Source organism: Moschus berezovskii, chromosome 8 (assembly GCF_049115385.1).
Source record: "Moschus berezovskii isolate FMDL1 chromosome 8, NW_MosBer_1.0, whole genome shotgun sequence".
In the NCBI taxonomy this organism is placed as follows: Eukaryota; Metazoa; Chordata; class Mammalia; order Artiodactyla; family Moschidae; genus Moschus; species Moschus berezovskii.
The window spans coordinates 110,174,081-110,190,631 of record NC_142467.1 but is presented as its reverse complement, the minus strand read 5'-3'; the positions used below and the strand labels follow the sequence as shown (position 1 = coordinate 110,190,631).

The 16,551-nt window shown below is 53.0% G+C and overlaps 1 protein-coding gene across 1 annotated transcript in view; it reads left to right on the top strand.

Annotated features, from left to right (window-relative positions):
* Nucleotides 1-5,960: 5,960 nt before the first annotated feature.
* Nucleotides 5,961-16,551, top strand: part of ADAMTS2 (ADAM metallopeptidase with thrombospondin type 1 motif 2) — a 255,613-nt gene continuing 245,022 nt past the window's right edge. The window contains exons 1-2 of the mRNA XM_055429192.2: nucleotides 5,961-6,202; nucleotides 7,211-7,605. Of these exons, the coding sequence (XP_055285167.2) occupies nucleotides 6,094-6,202; nucleotides 7,211-7,605 (504 nt within the window). The 5' untranslated portion in view covers nucleotides 5,961-6,093. The remainder of the gene's footprint in view (nucleotides 6,203-7,210; nucleotides 7,606-16,551) is intronic.

The window sequence follows — 16,551 nt, the reverse complement described above, 5'->3', positions numbered from 1 at the left end:
CCGAGCTTTTGAACTGTGGTGTTGGAGAAGACTCTTGAGTCCCTTGGACAAGAAGATGAAACAAATCAATCCTAAAGGAAATCAACCCTAAATATTCATTGGAAGGGCTGATGCCAAAGCTGAAGCTCCAATACTTTGGCCAGCTGATGCAAAGAGCCAACTCATTGGAAAAGACCCTGATGCTGGGAAAGATTGAGGGCAGGAGGAGAGGGGATGACAGAGGATGAGATGATTGGATGGCATCACCAACTCAATGGACATCAATGTGAGCAAATTCAGGGAGATAGGGAAGGACGGGGAACCCTGGCTTGCTGCAGTCCGTGGGGTCGCAAAGAGCCTGACACAGCTGAGCAACTGAACAGCAACAGAAGGAGAGAGATGGGGCTCAGATGCCCCTGGGGCTCAGGTGGAAGAAGACATGCCGGGTTTGAGCCCAGGGGCTGGGGGCGGGTGGAGATGGGGGCTTTGAGAAGCTGAGGCTCTGGGACACGCTGATGGAGATGCCTAGGGGTTGCCACAGTTACAGGGTGGATGGGCCGTCTGGGTGGTCTGTGCGTAGACCCCTGAACACATGAGGAAGGCTGAGGACATGGCTGAGGAGGAGTGCTGTGTACGGACAGAAAACGGCATCCACTGGGACCGGCCCTGAGGAGTGGCCAGAGGCGATGGGGACATGTGAAGGGTCCTCTCGTGAGGTGCTTCCTGGAGCCAGATTTGCAGAGAGCCTGCAAGGGGCTATTTATTTTATCCAAAACAAAAACTTCAAAACATTGCACTAAAGACACAGGACTATCTCTTTATTGGAATGAGCAGAAGATGGGGACACTATTTTGCAGGGGGCAGAGGTGACTGTTCCTCCATAAACTCCACACTGGAGTTTGTGACGAGTCTCAGCATTTTTGAAGAGGAGGGACCATCTGGAGCTGCTGGGAGGGAGATAGTCAAGAAACATGCATCCTACTAGTGATGGGGACTTTGCGGGGGTGATAATCCTCCTGACACCTCTGCAGGAGTGGAGGGTCTCGAGGGAGTCCCCAAGGGCTGCAGTGATGGCCAGAGGCCCTCAACCCTGTGTCCGGAATTTCTTCTCACTGAGTTTCAGCCTTGGGATTCCACGGTTAGTGCTATTGACAGACCCAGCTAGAAGCTTTGGCCTCTTCGAGACCTGCATCCTAGATGGTGCGAGTCCTGCCGGGTTGGGCAGGACTGGAAGGAACTTGACAAACTTGACACGAAGGGAATGCATTCGAAAGAGAACAAGGCTCCGAAGGCCAGGGATCCTGGGTTTACCAAGGCATTGGCCAGGGCCACCTGTTGACATTCCCTGGATTGTCCAGGGAAGAAATGTCCAGTGACATTTACAAGGTGTTTGAACACAAAATGCAACAATGTAATAGGATCGTGCCACTCACAGTTACATACAGTATTTATATGTAAAGTCTCTGGAGAGGATGTCATCTGGGAATGGTGAATTCCAGGGAAAAACATCTTCTTTCACCAGACAAGGGAAAGCCTGGGACTGTGCCACGCTCTCATTTGGACATAAAGGCAAGCAAAGTACTGGGGGGACATTGGGGCTAACACGTTTCTGCCCCCGATGGTTAATCCAGGCCTGTCCCAGTAATACCACTGCTCCTTGTCAGCAGCTGGTTCAGCAACAGCCGTATGACCCATTCTGGAGCGGGAGTCAGCTGGTCCATCTGGGAGAGATGAGGACCTGTGCATGTGGTTCGGTCATCTTGCTACCTGGTTGAGCTCTGGAGCTGTCATACCTGCAGGCCTCCTGCATGTCCTTATGGTCTAAGTGGGCTGTGAAACTTGTGTCCAGGGGCATCTTAAGGGACCCAGAGGCATTTCTCAGATGAGAAGCTTGGAACAAATGTCCCTCTTGACCTGTGTGAGAGGCCAGACCAGACACAGGTCTAGACCCTGATCCCAGGAGACCCAGAGCATCACTACTCGCCACACCCAGCATCACCTTGAAAAGTCTTGGGACTTGCTGCCTCTCTGCTAGGTGGAGCGCACATGGATAGTCAGAGGTGGGCACTGAGCTTTCTCCTTCCCCAGCTCTTTATTGCATAGATTGAGCCCGAGCCTCCAGCTTGTGTCTCCAGTGTAAAAGTATTGACTGAGCCTAGATTCCTAAGCCTCCAAACTTCAAGCACTTTGCTTTTCACTTCTAGGCAGAACTGACTGCAATGGAAGTGGGACTCCTCTGTGTAGAACATGGCAATGAAAAAAAAAAAAATGTTACCCGGACACCACCTACATTTCCTCTTTTGCCTGACACAGAGCCCTGTCAGTGTATGTGTTGCGGTGGGGGGGGGGGGGCGCGAATGCTCAAGAAACTCCAAGAACCACACCCCTAAAGGCCACCTGGTTGGCATGTTCTGTTTAATTAGCATTCTCCTGACATATTGCTTACCAAGGCTGCTCCCAGCCAGAACTCTGCCTGTGCGTCTGACGGGGCCATTGCACCCGCTGTTTGCCAATAGCAGAGGGGGGTAGAACTGCTGTCTTCAGAGGCCCTTTGACAAGGTCGTCAAGTCCTCATGGCTTGTTATGCTCAGCATACGGGTCCCCAGAGGGCTAGAAGAGTCTAGATCTTGCCCCACAACCCCTGGGATCTTGCCTGACGGGACGCAGGAGAAGGAGCTCTCACTACTTCCATCTGCTTGCAGCCTGCAGTGCGGGCATGGCCTGCCAAGGATGGTGACCTCGGCAAAGGGCAGAAGCACTTCTGGTTTCTGTGTGGCCGCCAGGGGACAGGAACGGCTCTGATGAAGTCTGTCCTGGCGCATGTGACCCGGAAGTCAGAGGCGGGCTGACAGCCTTGCTTCTCCTCTTCAAGCCAAGGGGGCACTGCTCCCACAGACAGCTAGGGCAGGCACAGGGCAAGAAGTTCCATGCTTAATGTCTCTACTCCACGGCAAGCACTGTGATTCGTGATACCCAAAATGACCAGAAAAAGTTCCCATTTCTTTCTGTACCTCATGTTGTTGGGAAGATTTTAAAGGGATTGGAGGGCTCGAGCTCACTCGGAGCTGTTCTCACCCTTTGTCCATAACATGGGGCTGTTCTAGACCAGAGGTGCAATTCCAGTTCTTCGGGGATCAGAGTGGACACAATTGTGAGCAAAAAGCAGGTATAGGACAGCAGGTAGTGGTGGGGACGGTCAAGTAGGAGACTGCTAGCCAGACTGAAGGCCGCTCAAGTTCAGCTAAAGTCAAACACACAACACATGAACTCAGTTAGAGTTCTAACTGGACTGGATCTAGACTGGATAAGCAGGCTTCAACGAAGAACCACTGTGCATCCTCTGTTCCACTTTCACCCAGAGGAGAAGAGGGGAACAGAAGGAGAGGCAACGACCTCAGCTGTGGCAGCATTTTACAGGAGGGGAAAGACCTGAGCGTGGAGGTTTGAAGAAGTAGGGGTGATCTTTTCTTTTTTTGAGCTGAGGACAAGTGATCAGGAAGCTGGGATGAGTCCACAAGAGCTCAAGATTTCATCCATACATTTTGATGCATCTGTGCTTGGTTCTTCCACTCAGCCTAGAGAGGTGTCATCGTGGGGACTAAAGGATGGGTTAGTTGAGGGTAGTGGTCTGCCTTCGAGGAGCCTCTGTCTGGGTGGATCCCCAAGAGGCTTGGGGTGATGTGGGAAGGAATAGTTGCCAGGAGTGACTCAGGAGTGCCAGAGAGACAAAGCTGCTTGCCAAAAAGATATTCTAGAGCTGATTTTCCAAAGTGCGCAAGATGATTTAGCTACGTGGACCCGTTAGAAAATATCAACTCGCAAGGTGAAAGAGTCGTTCATTTTCAATTCTCCCTTCATTCTTCTGATCGCATTAAAGAAAAGGGCTTTGCTTCTGCTGGGCTTTCTTACCATTTTTTAAACACTTGTTAATCATCTTCAGGCTCAATACGTTTTGCAGGCAGTATTAAAATTTAGTATTTAGAATTTGATAACAGCTTTTTGTTTCATATATTTATTTTTGGCAGTTATCTTTGACTTACGGCAAGATTTTGGCTTTCCCATGTACAGTAGTGATTTAAAGTATCCTTTAAAAACTCAAGTACAGGATTAAGTACAGTACAAAGAAATAATGGTGGTAGTGGAAGGATTATGGTAAAGACCATAAACCTGGCCGGGAAGTGAGTGAGGTGATAGAACATCACCCTCATCAAGTAGGTGATGCTGCTGCTTGGGTCTCATTCGTCTCTTCAGGAGGATGAAAGCACAAAAACCACACGGGAAATGAGTGGAAGAGAGTCATGGGTTCCAAGACAGCACCTAGCTGAACCCAACTCTGGGCTGCTTGGCTTCCTCAGCCTTTAGGATTTGACCCATGCCATTTCTTACAGGAAGTCCTCCAGGATACCTGGCTCTTTCCTCATACACTGATCTCCATCCGCTTTCTCTGGAAGCATCAGAGGTCACAAAAGTGGATGACTGTTGGGGATAAGGGAAGGACACATACAGCAAACTGCAAAGCATTTGCTTCATTTATCACTGATAAGTAGAAATGCAGGCCCAATTTCCAATTTCTCAAGAGAAGTAAAAAGTTTAAATTTTTAGGTGAAATATCACTGTTTTAAACACTGACAACAAATGTTCACCATCCTGGGGGCTGGATGCTGTGGTGCGCCCTCAGCTGATGCAGAGAGAAGCTTCCATGTAAAGATGACCGTCAAGCTGCAGTGCCTAGACACCCAGGTCCTGGAAATGATGGAACTAAGGATATGAAACCACAGCTAAAGCAAGTTGCCCAAGTCATGTGTTTTCCCCGTAAGACTGGGTCTTTCTGGTGGGCATGGAGGGATCTGAGTCATCAGGCCCCGCCTGGCCAAGCCAATCCCAAAGCCCTGGCCACTCAGCCTTTCTTATTCAGGAGTGAATAAGAAACTCCAAAGGGACAGTTGTCTACCCTTCAGGGACTTGAGGCAGGGGTCACATAGCAGAGGTGCTCCCATAGACACATGTTTGGAAGTGGGTTCCTGGGCAGGACCCGGGGGGAAGGGCATTGTGCCGGGGGGGACAGCAGACATGGTAGGATGCTGACTCCAGGCAGTGAAAGGATGAGGAAGAGTCCAGCTGGGGATGGGCTTTGACTGCAAACTGGCTCCAGGCTGCAGAGGGACGCCTTGGATGCTGAGTTGGAAACGGTGGGCAGAGGGTAGAGAGGCGATTTCAGGCAGAGCCTGGGTGAGTGCAAAGACCAGACTTCGTGAATCCCATGTAGGATTCAGGACAGGTGAGGGAGGCAGCCTGTGAGGTTCTAGCGGGCAGAGCCCAGGTCTACGCTGAGGAGAGTGTGCTCGCAGGCTGCAGGGGAGGGCTGGGGAGGAAGAGGACAGGGTGTGTGTGTGGGGGGGACCTTAAGGCAAAGAGGTACTGGGGACTGCGGGAGCCTTGCCCCTCTCTGGAGGGGTAAAAGTTGATCTTTGGGCAGGCCCCTGTGGTGCACACGCCCTCCTGGAACACTCTTCCAGTCCCTGGGGTCTCCATCTGGTCAAAAGGCCTGGCTCAGCCCCACGGCACTCGGGCCTCTTCGCCCACCCGAGGGCGCACAGAGGGGCCACCTCTTGCGCCCCGAGACCGCCGGCTGGGCCCCGGGGGCCCGGGTCCTCTTTGGGCGGGGAACTTGCTCCTCCGAGGTGGCGCGCCGAAGGTGGCCGGCCGCGGGGCTCCCCCGCCCCGGCCCGCGGCGCTTCTCTGCCGCCGCCTCGGGGTGTCTCTGCTTCGCTGCGAGCCTGGAACCGCGGCGGCGACGGCGCGAGGAGGGGAGCGGGCGGCGGCGGCGGCGGCCGCGCCAAGAAGCGCCGGGTCAGCGCAGGCTGAGGCGCCCGCCGTCCCCGCCCTCCGCCGCTCGCCTTCCCCTCCCTCCCGCCTCCCTCGCCCGCGCTCCTTCCCTCCCCGCCTCCCCTCGGCGCGCCCCCGCCCGCCCCGCCGCGCCTCGCCTCCTCCGCCCCGCGCCCTGCGGTGCTGCAGCTGCGGGCGGCTCCAGCTGCCCCAGATGTGGGCTGGGCGGCGCGCGGGGAACTTTCGCGCCGGCTGCGAGTGCGGGGCCCCGGCTGTGGTCCGGCTGCCATGGATCCGCCGGCGGGAGCCGCCGGCCGCCTGCTCTGCCCCGCGCTGTGGCTGCTCCTGCTGCTGCCGCTGCCCGCGGGCGCCCGGCTCGCCGCCGCCGACCCCCCAGGTAGGTGCGGCCGCGTCCCCACGCCTCGCGACCCCGCTCGGCCGGGCTCCGCCCCGCGCGCCCCACCGCCCCCTCCCCAGGCGGCGTCCGGCTCGACTTGGGCAAACTCCGCGCGCCCCGCCCGGGGCCAAGTTGGCCAACTTCGGGGCCGGGTTGGTCGGGCAGGGGGCGCCCTGCGGCGCACCCGGGAAGCTCGGGCCGGAGGGAGCCCCGGAGCGCTCGCGGCTCCCGGGACGCCGAGCGTGGAGACAGAGGGCCGGGAAAGCCCGGCGGCGACGAGCGCAGCATCAGCACCAGCGGGTCCGGGGGAGCCAGGGCGAGGCGGCGCCCCGGCTCGCGTCCGGAGACTCTCGGGAGCAGCCGGGTGCAGAGCGCGCCGCCTTGGGCCTTGAGGATTGGTTGGGGCGCCCCGGAGGGGATCCTCGAAGATCGGAGGGACCCTGCTCCACCCCTCCCCTTTCTCGGGCACGCGGGGGAGGCGGGCGGCAACGGGCTAACCTGGAGCTGTACGCGGAGGACAGGCCGCCAGTGCCGGGGGAGCCGAGTCCTCGCAGCTCGGGAGGCGAGCGGTGAGGGCAGTCGCGCGGCGGGGACTGCTAAGAGGTAGAAGCGCACGGGTAGGGAACCAACCGGGAATGGCTTCAGAGCAGCCCCATGTCCTGCCAAGGACGGTAGGTTCAAGGGGCGGGGGACGGTCTGACCGGGCCCGCCCCTGGGAACTGCGAGGAGCTGAGGAACCCCAACTTGGAACGGGGCAGGGGGCAGAGCTCTTGGTTGGGAGGGTCCCAGAGGGGTCGACCGGAGGTCGGAGGAGCGCCAGCGTGGTAGCCCCGTTAACGCCCCTTCCCGGTTGGAAGAAGGCCGGGGAGGTGCAGGCTAGTTTCTGGGGGATGCCTAGTGGAACGCCCTTCCCTTCGCAGTGGGGCGGGGTTTGGAAGGATGCTGTGCTCGGTGGCGGGGCCCTGGGGTTGCCGGTCTCGGCTGGTCTAACGCCCCTTCCCTTTGCAGGCGGGCCCCAGGGGCACGGAGCCGAGCGCATCCTGGCGGTGCCGGTGCGCACTGACGCCCAGGGCCGCTTGGTGTCCCACGTGGTGTCGGCGGCGACGGCCCCGGCTGGGGTACGGACCCGCAGGGCCGCCCCTGTCCAGATCCCGGGGCTCTCAGGAGGCGGCGAGGAGGACCCCGGTGGCCGCCTCTTCTACAATGTTACGGTGTTTGGCCGAGACCTGCACCTGCGGCTGCGGCCCAATGCCCGCCTCGTGGCGCCCGGGGCCACGGTGGAGTGGCAGGGAGAATCGGGTGCCACCCGCGTGGAGCCCCTGCTTGGGACCTGCCTCTACGTCGGAGACGTCGCGGGCCTGGCTGAAGCCTCCTCCGTGGCGCTCAGCAACTGCGACGGGCTGGTGAGTCTGCGCTTCTCTCCCTTCTGTCTGTCCACTGCTCTCACGTGGGCTTTGGAAGCCGGTTATCTGGGGGTCCGCTGGAACGGCAAGGCCTGTACTGAGGACCTTCTCTGCACCCCTTGTGCTTAGGGACCACCGAAGGGGTTGGCTGGAAGGCAGGCTGTTTTGATTGGGCCGAGAGGGTGATTTATGCAGGGGAAGGGCTGCATTTCCAAAGTATTTAGCAAGTAGCCAAGTGTGGTCCCCCTTAAGCCTACAGGAACTGGTTTTCCTTTTGCATTTGGGTGTGTGTATATCTCGGTGAGTGCGTGCATCTGCACACGTGTTTTGGCATGGGTGCTGGTATCCAAGTACATGCGCACTTGTGTGAACCTGTGACTGTGTCATTGTGTCTTGTGCATGTGTGTGTTCACAGGAGTTTGCTCATTTGTTTGTCGGTGTCTGTTCAGTGTGTTGCTGTGCATTGTAGTTTGTGTGATATGTGTGGGGGCACGTATGCAGGTGGGTGGTTTTCTTGTTTCTGTGTGTGCAGGTGGTGCCAGCCCAGCGAACAGGCAGTAGTGCTGAAATGCCCAGTTATCCCTCTGCCCCCTGGCTGAGTTTTTATGCTGTGGTTTCCTGTTGGATTTCAGCTGGTTATTTGAAAAGTTAGTTTTCTCTCTCTATTTTGAGCCAAGCGGAGCATTTGGAAATGCAGTCTGTGGTGCCCCTGGGCAACCCCTGAAGGACAGGAGAGGCTGGGGAGTGGGACCCTTCTGGGACTGGCTGGGCCGCTCAGTGTGACCAGAGCTCTGGGAAGTCCTCCTTCCAGGAGCCTAGAGGGACCATGGCTTTGCATAAGAGAGCCTTGGAGGAAGCCTGGATCAATGCTCAGGGAGGAGGCTGACATTGGCAGTGCTCTGTCTGGCCACCCCGGGGCCTGGCACGTGGCAGAAGCCACTGCAGTTTTCTATTTTGGATTGGCTGTGTGGTGGTCAGGCTGGCTGTGCTGGCCAGACATCTGAAGCCGCCCACCGTGGGTTCAGTTCTAATTACTACTCAGGGGACTCTTGCTTGGAGCAAGTGGCCTCTCTCCCAGCCCTGGTGGCCCCCAAGGCCCCCGTCCTCAGGCTTACCCTGCAAGTTGCAGAGCCAGCAATTACACAGAACCCCACAACCGGTGGTGTTCTTTTTATGGACACACAGGAAATGTCACTTGTTGCTTCGGAAAATCACTGCCTTTGGCTGGATTTAGTTAGAACCCAGACGTATTGCAAACAACTGTGAATGTCCTTGGAATAGCTGGGTTAACATGGTGCAGCCCTTTATATCCTTGTTGCCTCTGAGGATGTCCCAGAGTTCATAAGTGTGTCTTATTTTACGCTGGAGGTGAATTTCCTAAATAAAAGGAAACTGGTGTTGGGGGATCGGAATGTGGGTGGTGGTGGCCTGAGCTGGGGTGGGGGAGTTGACATGGAAGTGGTCTGTTGTTAGTTGCTCAGTCATGTCCGACTCTTTGTGACCCATGGACTGTAGCCTGCCAGGCTCCTCTGTCTGTGGGGTTTCCCCGGTAAGAACACTGGAATGGGTTGCATTTACTCAGTCTTGTTGTTGAGCAACTCCTGTGTGCTGAGTAATTCTTGAGGGAAAGCATTTCAGAGAGGCTTTGTTCATGTAGCATTCATTCATCGGTTCATTCCTTGGTTTGTTTTTTCAGCAAGTACCTCCAAGCGCGGTTGTCTGCTGTGCTGGTCAGAGATGTAGCTGGCCTGGTGCCCGTCCCCCTGCCCCCTGGGCACCATGCTCAGCTAATAGTCTGGGGCCCACTCTGGTCAGGGCTTGGAAAGCATGCTCCTGGGGTCTCTTTGAGCATGAGTTGCCAGGGGGCAAAGGCCCACAGGGAAGAGCGTATTCTGAGAAGTACCAGGTGTGTATTGGCTTGATCAGAACAGGCACAGTGAGATGTCACATGTACTAGACACACACCAGCGGAAGTGCAAGACGCAGCTGGAGAGCAGACTGGAGCTGAAAGAGGGGCTGGGGTCTGTCAGTGTGGCCTTGAATGTGGTCAGTGAAAATGGCATTGAGACAGTGGGGCAGCATCATTAGTTCTTCTTTCCTTTTGGTGTGTGAATGTCCTGATTTGATACCACTTAACTATTGAAGTCCCTCTGTGTATCACTGATGGGCTGATTGCAAAGCGCCTAGGGTTTAAACCTCATGTTTCTGGTCCACAGCAGCCCTGTAGTGGGAGGGATTCTTCATCCCTCATTTACAGATGGACAGCTGAGGCGCTGGGAGATTGAGTATCTTGCCCAAGGCCACACTGCCTGTGGTGGTAGGAGTCTGGCCTGGCTCTGTCCAGCCCCTTCTGCCACGTGCTTTCAAGTCTGGGCAAATAGAAGACCTTGATGTGTGGTAGTGGAACTGCAATCCCGAGCCATTCCCTCTTCCGAGAGTCCTACATGCATCTCACCATGTCAGCAGCCATGCCACACAGTGCCCCTTCCTCTGCGCCCTGCTCCTCCTTCATAGATAGTGAGACACACAGAAGCAGGTGTGTCAGGCTGCAGTGTATGTGTGGCTCCTCAGGGAACTTGTTACAATTCAGATTCTGAGTCAGCGTGTCTAGGGCGGGGTTCAAGTTTCTGCATTTCTAATGAACTACCAGGCTGATGCTCCTGGGCTTCGGGACTGCCCTTTGAGAAGCAAAGTATTACACCCTAATTTCTGCAAAGGAGTTCTACAGGATCACACCACAAGTTTCCCTGAGCAAATGTGGTTCAATGGACAATTGGTGTGGGAAACGCTGCAACTTGCTTTCAACCCAGGAGATTCAGGGAGGCCCACTGGGATCTCTGAGAGGCTCTGTCATAAAGAAACCTCCTGAACTTCGTGTACTGTAGCAGATCCACCAGCCTCTTCTCTGCAGGAACCCCAGGAATGTGCATTCCTGGGAGACAAGTGGAGAAACCACGAAGCAGGGTCACAGCAGGCAGCTGGCGGCTTACAGCTTAGGTTGAGATGCTTAGGTGCTTAGGTGGGACGAGCCTCTCCCTAGAGCCATAGGCCTTTCCAGGCCTGTTCTACTTCTAGCCTGGGACACACACTTGCTCATCTCCTTGCTGGTCCTGAGTTTGTTTCTCTGCCTTGAAAGAAGGCAGTGGTAACTCTGTGTTCTGTGGACAGCAGTCTCCTTTTCTGCTTAGCATGAGGGGATTCTTACGGTCAGGATCCTTTCAGTCACCAGTGAAGGAAACACAAGTCAGATCATTTAAGCAGAAATGGGAACTTAGTGGCTCACGCGCTGCTCGGCCTTTAGGCCTGGCTGGATCCAGTGCTCCTCCCCTTGTCTCCCTGCCTCCGCCTTCTTATGTGTTGGCTTTGTTCTCAGGTGGAGTCCTTCTGTGGTAAGTCAAGGCGCCCAGCGGTGCTGGCTGATGATCTTTCTCTGATAGTTCTGGCTGACTCCTGGGTAGCACTCTATTCAGGCTGGGGTCAGATGCTTCCATGAGAATCAGAACCTGAGGTTTGTGGAACCCCACGGATGGGGAGCGCAAGGGGTGCTGCTCCCTAGAATGACAGGAGGTAAGGACCTGGGGCTGCCGAGGTGAACATTCTAGCTGAGTCAGGTGGAGGCATAGAGTCAAGAAATGCCACGTGCTTCATGCCGTTGTTCTGTCAGTCATGTCTGACTCTTTGCGACTCTATGGACTGCAGCACGCCAGGCTTTCCTGTCCTTCAACATCTCCTGGAGCTTGCTCAAACTCATCTCCATTGAGTCTCTGATGCCATCCAACCATCTCATCCTCTGTTGTCCCCTCCTCCACCTGCCCTCAATCTTTTGCAGCATCAGGGTCTTTTCCATTGAGTCGGCTTTTTGCATCAGCTGGCCAAAGTATTGGAGCTTCAGCTTCAACATCAGTCCTTCCAGTGAATATTCAAGGCTGATCTCCTGTAGGATTGACTGGTTGGATCTCCTTGCAGTCCCTGGGACTCTCAAGAGTCTTCTCCAACACCACAGTTCAAAAGCATCAATTCTTTGGTGCTCAGCCTTCTTTATGGTGCAGCTCTCACATCCATACATGACCACTGGAAAAGCCACATGCTTCATAAAACATACCGTACATTTTATTTCCAGAGAGGTTGGTAGATGTAGTTTCCAGGTTCTCTTATAGCCACTAGATAGATATTGTTCATCATATTCTCAGGGGAAGGTTAACATTTGCCTTTTTCACAATGAGTGAGAAAATGATGCTTAACAAAGGATACTTGTATATCTCATTGCTATGGAAGAATTCTCTAGTACCTCTCAGGCCACATGATATGTAATTTCATGTCATTCTTCCATGCTCACTAAAGACCCATGAGAAGCCTGTTGACAAAAAAATAATAACAGAACGTCAGTTTACTGTGCCCATGTTATGTATCAGGCTTTCCGTTGAGCACCTTATGCTATATCACCTTGACTGATCCTCACCACACCCTGCAGTGTGTGACTGATATTATTCCCATTTTACGGATGAATTAACTGAGATAGCCTGCTTCAAGCTTTGCGGGTCTGTATTTAAATACACGTCTGTTTGGTTCTAAGACCATGCTTCCTACATGTTATTGCCTTTAGTACGTGCCAAAATAAAATAAAATAAAGAAATGCATTTCTTTAAAACATTTCCTACCTTTTCTAGTCAACTCCTGGAGACCTTCTTGGTCAGCAGCACTGACTGTTGTCAGTGTCAGTCAGTGGGAGTTGGGGGTAGGTCTGGTGGCCAGGTGGCTTGGTGACTTGTGGCTGACATGCTCTGGGCTGCAGCCCCTTTCAGGCGGCCTGAGTCCTTATGGGGCAGTAATGGCAGTGGAGACTCCAGTAGGTTGGAAGCTCCCTGACACACCTCTGTCTCCTGCACGCATTGCTGCTCGGGGGACCTCTCTGGCCTGGCGTCTCTGGTTGGCAAGCCATCGGTGAGAATGTCTCCGGACTGGGCAGTGACTTTGAGGGTCATGATCAAGGCCTGCTACCTTGTGCGCTGGGGCTCCCCTGCTGGGCTGCTATGCCAGCCAGGCCCCTGCTCTGTAGAGTCTTGATGGGTATTAAAAGTCACTAAGGGCCACGGAGAGAGAGAGAGATCATTTGCTGGCCTAAGGGATGGAATTGAGTTTCATTTTTCTATAATGGCCACTGTCTTTGAGGCCACACACTGGGTTCCAGCTGGCTCAGGTGCTAGAATGGCGAGGGCAGGTGCAACACGCTTGGGCTGCAGGGCTACGGGTGAGAAGTGTGTGGGACTTGCAGTTGCCCTTTGGAGAGTCTCCTCACCTTTCATCTTGCCTTGGCACTGCCTGGAGGGCAATAAGAAGGTCTCAGGAACATCAAAGAGGGGCTATGGGAACGTCTGAATTCCCTGGGTGTTGGGGCTCCTCAGGTCGGAGGAGCAGAGGCTCCTGCTTGGCCCCTACTCTTGGCAATCTACACAGCTGTCCAGGATGGTCTCAGCCTCCTATCTGGCTTATTATTCTCCTTGTCATTTAAGATTCATTCAAGTTGTGGAAGGCCAACTTGGATGAAACAAACAAGATGTCGTGGGCCCAGTTCCTTGGGGTCCTGAGACGGCCTTCAGGTATGGCTGGATCTAGTGGCTCAGGGCTGCTTCAAGTTATGGCCAACCACAGTTCAGTTCAGTTCAGTTCAGTCGCTCAGTCGTGTCCGACTCTTAGCGACCCCATGAACCACAGCATACCAGGCCTCCCTGTCCATCACCAACTCCCGGAGTTCACTCAAACTCATGTCCATCGAGTCGGTGATGCCATCCAGCCATCTCATTCTCTGTCGTCCCGGTCTCCTCCTAACCCCAATCGCTCCCAGCATCAGCGTCTTTTCCAGTGAGTCAACTCATCGCATGAGGTGGCCAAAGTATTGGAGTTTCGGCTTTAGCATCAGTCCTTCCAATGAACACCCAGGACTGATCTCCTTTAGAATGGACTGGTTGGATCTCCTTGCAGTATAAGGGACTCTCAAGAGTCTTCTCCAGCACCACAGTTCAAAAGCATCAATTCTTCAGCGATCAGCTTTCTTCACAGTCCAACTCTCACATCCATACATGACCACGGGAAAAACCACAGCCTTGACTAGACGGACCTTGGTTGGCAAAGTAATGTCTCTGCTTTTTAATATACTATCTAGGCTGGTCATAACTTTCTTTCCAAGGAGGAAGTGTCTTTTAATTTCATGGCTGCAATCAGCATCTGCAGTGATTTTGGAGCCCCAAAAAATAAAGTCTGACACTGTTCCCACTGTTTCCCCATCTATTTCCCAAGAAGTGATGGGACCAGATGCCATGATCTTAGTTTTCTGAATGTTGAGCTTCAAGCCAACCTTTTCACTTTCCTCTTTCACTTTCCTCAAGAGGCCTTTGAGTTCCTCTTCACTTTCTGCCATAAGGGTAGTGTCATCTGCATATCTGAGGTTATTGATATTTCTCCCGGCAATCTTGATTCCAGCTTGTGCTTCTTCCAGCCCAGCGTTCCTCATGATGTACTCTGCATATAAGTTAAATTAGCAAGGTGACAATATACAAACTTGACGTACTCCTTTTCCTATTTGGAACCAGTCTGTTGTTCCATGTACAGTTCTAACTGTTGCTTCCTGACCTGCATACAGGTTTCTCAAGAGGCAGGTGAGGTGGTCTGGGATTCCCATCTCTTTCAGAATTTTCCACAGTTTATTGTGATCCACACAGTCAAAGGCCTTGGCATAGTCAATGAAGCAGAAATAGATGTTTTTCTGGAACTCTCTTGCTTTCTCCATAATCCAGCGGATGTTGGCAATTTGATCTCTGGTTCCTCTGCCTTTTCTAAAACCTGCTTGAACATCTGGAAGTTCACGATTCACATATTGCTGAAGCCTAGCTTGGAGAACTTTGTGCATGACTTTACTAGCGTGGGAGATGAGTGCAATTTTGCGGTAGTTTGGGCATTCTTTGGCATTGCCTTTCTTTGGGATTGGAATGAAGACTGACCTTTTCCAGTCCTGTGGCCATTGCTGAGTTTTCCAAATTTGCTGGCATATTGAGTGCAGCACTTTCACAGCATCATCTTTCAGGATTTGAAATAGCTCAGTTGGAATTCCATCACCTCCACTAGCTTTGTTCTTTGTGATGCTCTCTAAGGCCCACTTGACTTCACATTCCAAGATGTCTGGTTCCAGGTGAGTGATCACGCCATCGTGATTATCTTCGTTGTGAAGATCTTTTTTGTATAGTTCTTCTGTGTATTCTTGCCACCTCTTCTTAATATCTTCTGCTTCTGTTAGGTCCATACCATTTCTGCCCTTTATCGAGCCCATCTTTGCATGAAATGTTCCCTTGATATCTCTAATTTTCTTGAAAAGATCTCTTGTTTTTCCTATTCTGTTGTTTTCCTCTATTTATTTGCATTGATCGCTGAGGAAGGCTTTCTTATCTCTCCTTGCTATTCTTTGGAACTCTGCATTCAGATGCTTATATCTTTCCTTTCCTCCTTTACTTTTCGCTTCTCTTCTTTTCACAGCTATTTGTAAGGCCTCCTCAGACAGCCGTTTTGCTTTTTTGCATTTCTTTTCCATGGGAATGGTCTTGGTCCCTGTAGAGAAGACTCTACACATGGATACATGGACATCACCAGATGGTCAACACCGAAATCAGATTGATTATATTCTTTGCAGCCAAAGATGGAGAAGCTGTATACAGTTAGCAAAAACAAGACCAGGAGCCGACTGTGGCTCTGATCATGAACTCCTTATTGCCAAATTCAGACTTAAATTGAAGGAAGTAGGGAAAACCACTAGACCATTCAGATATGACCTAAATCAAATCCCTTATGGTTATACAGTGGAAGTAAGAAATAGATTTAAGGGTCTAGATCTGATAGATAGAGTGCCTGATGAACTCTGGACGGAGGTTCGTGACATTGTACAGGAGAAAGGGACCAAGACCATCCCCATGGCCAACCTAGACAGCATATTAAAAAGCAGAGACATTACTTTGCCAATAAAAGTCCATCTAGTCAAAGCTATGGTTTTTCCAGTAGTCATGTATGAATGTGAGAGTTGGACTATAAAGAAAGCTGAGCACTGAAGAATTGATGCTTTTGAACTGCGGTGCTGGAAAAGACTCCTGAGAGTCTCTTGGACTGCAAGGAGACCCAACTTAAAGGAAATCAGTCCTGAATATTCATTGGAAGGATTGATGCTGAAGCTGCAACTCCAATACTTTGGCCACCTGATGCGAAGAACTGACTCATTTGAAAAGACCCTGTTGCTGGGAAAGATTGAAGGCAGGAGGAGAAGGGGATGACAGAGGATGAGATGGTTGGATGGCATCACCGACTCGATGGACATGGGTTTGAGTAAACTCTGGGAGTTGGTGATGGACAGGGAGGCCTGGTGTGCTGCAGTCCATGGGATCACAAAGTGTCAGACACAAGTGAGCGACTGAACTGAACTGAACAGCTGGGGAGCCCTTAGGGTATAGGCCCACCTTTAAATCAAGCACTGTGATGTGAGCCTAGCCAGAGTCTCTTGCCCATCTTTGGGACTGAGAGTGAGGGTCAGATCCCCAAACTCTGGAACGGATTCAGGTTTTATCAGAAAGCGAGGGGGAGGACCAGTATGCTGGGCCAGCACACTTCACCCAGACTTCAGGTCCTGCGTCTCTTCCTGCGCTCCAGACTTGCCTGCCCAGCTGCCTCGTGGGCCCCTTCCTTGAGTGACCCATGCTTCTGAAATGGAACATGGGTCTTTCTACTCTCCTTCAGACCGCAACATTCACTTGCAGGAATCCCAGAATTGCGCCTTCCTGCTCTCTCCATGACCCTCACATGCAGCCAGTCATCATCCTAGACATCTCCAGACTTCATCTCAGTTCACAGCTTTCTACCATGCCTAACTCCAAGCCCTGTGATCTTTAGGGACTCCAAACTGGAGCAACTCTC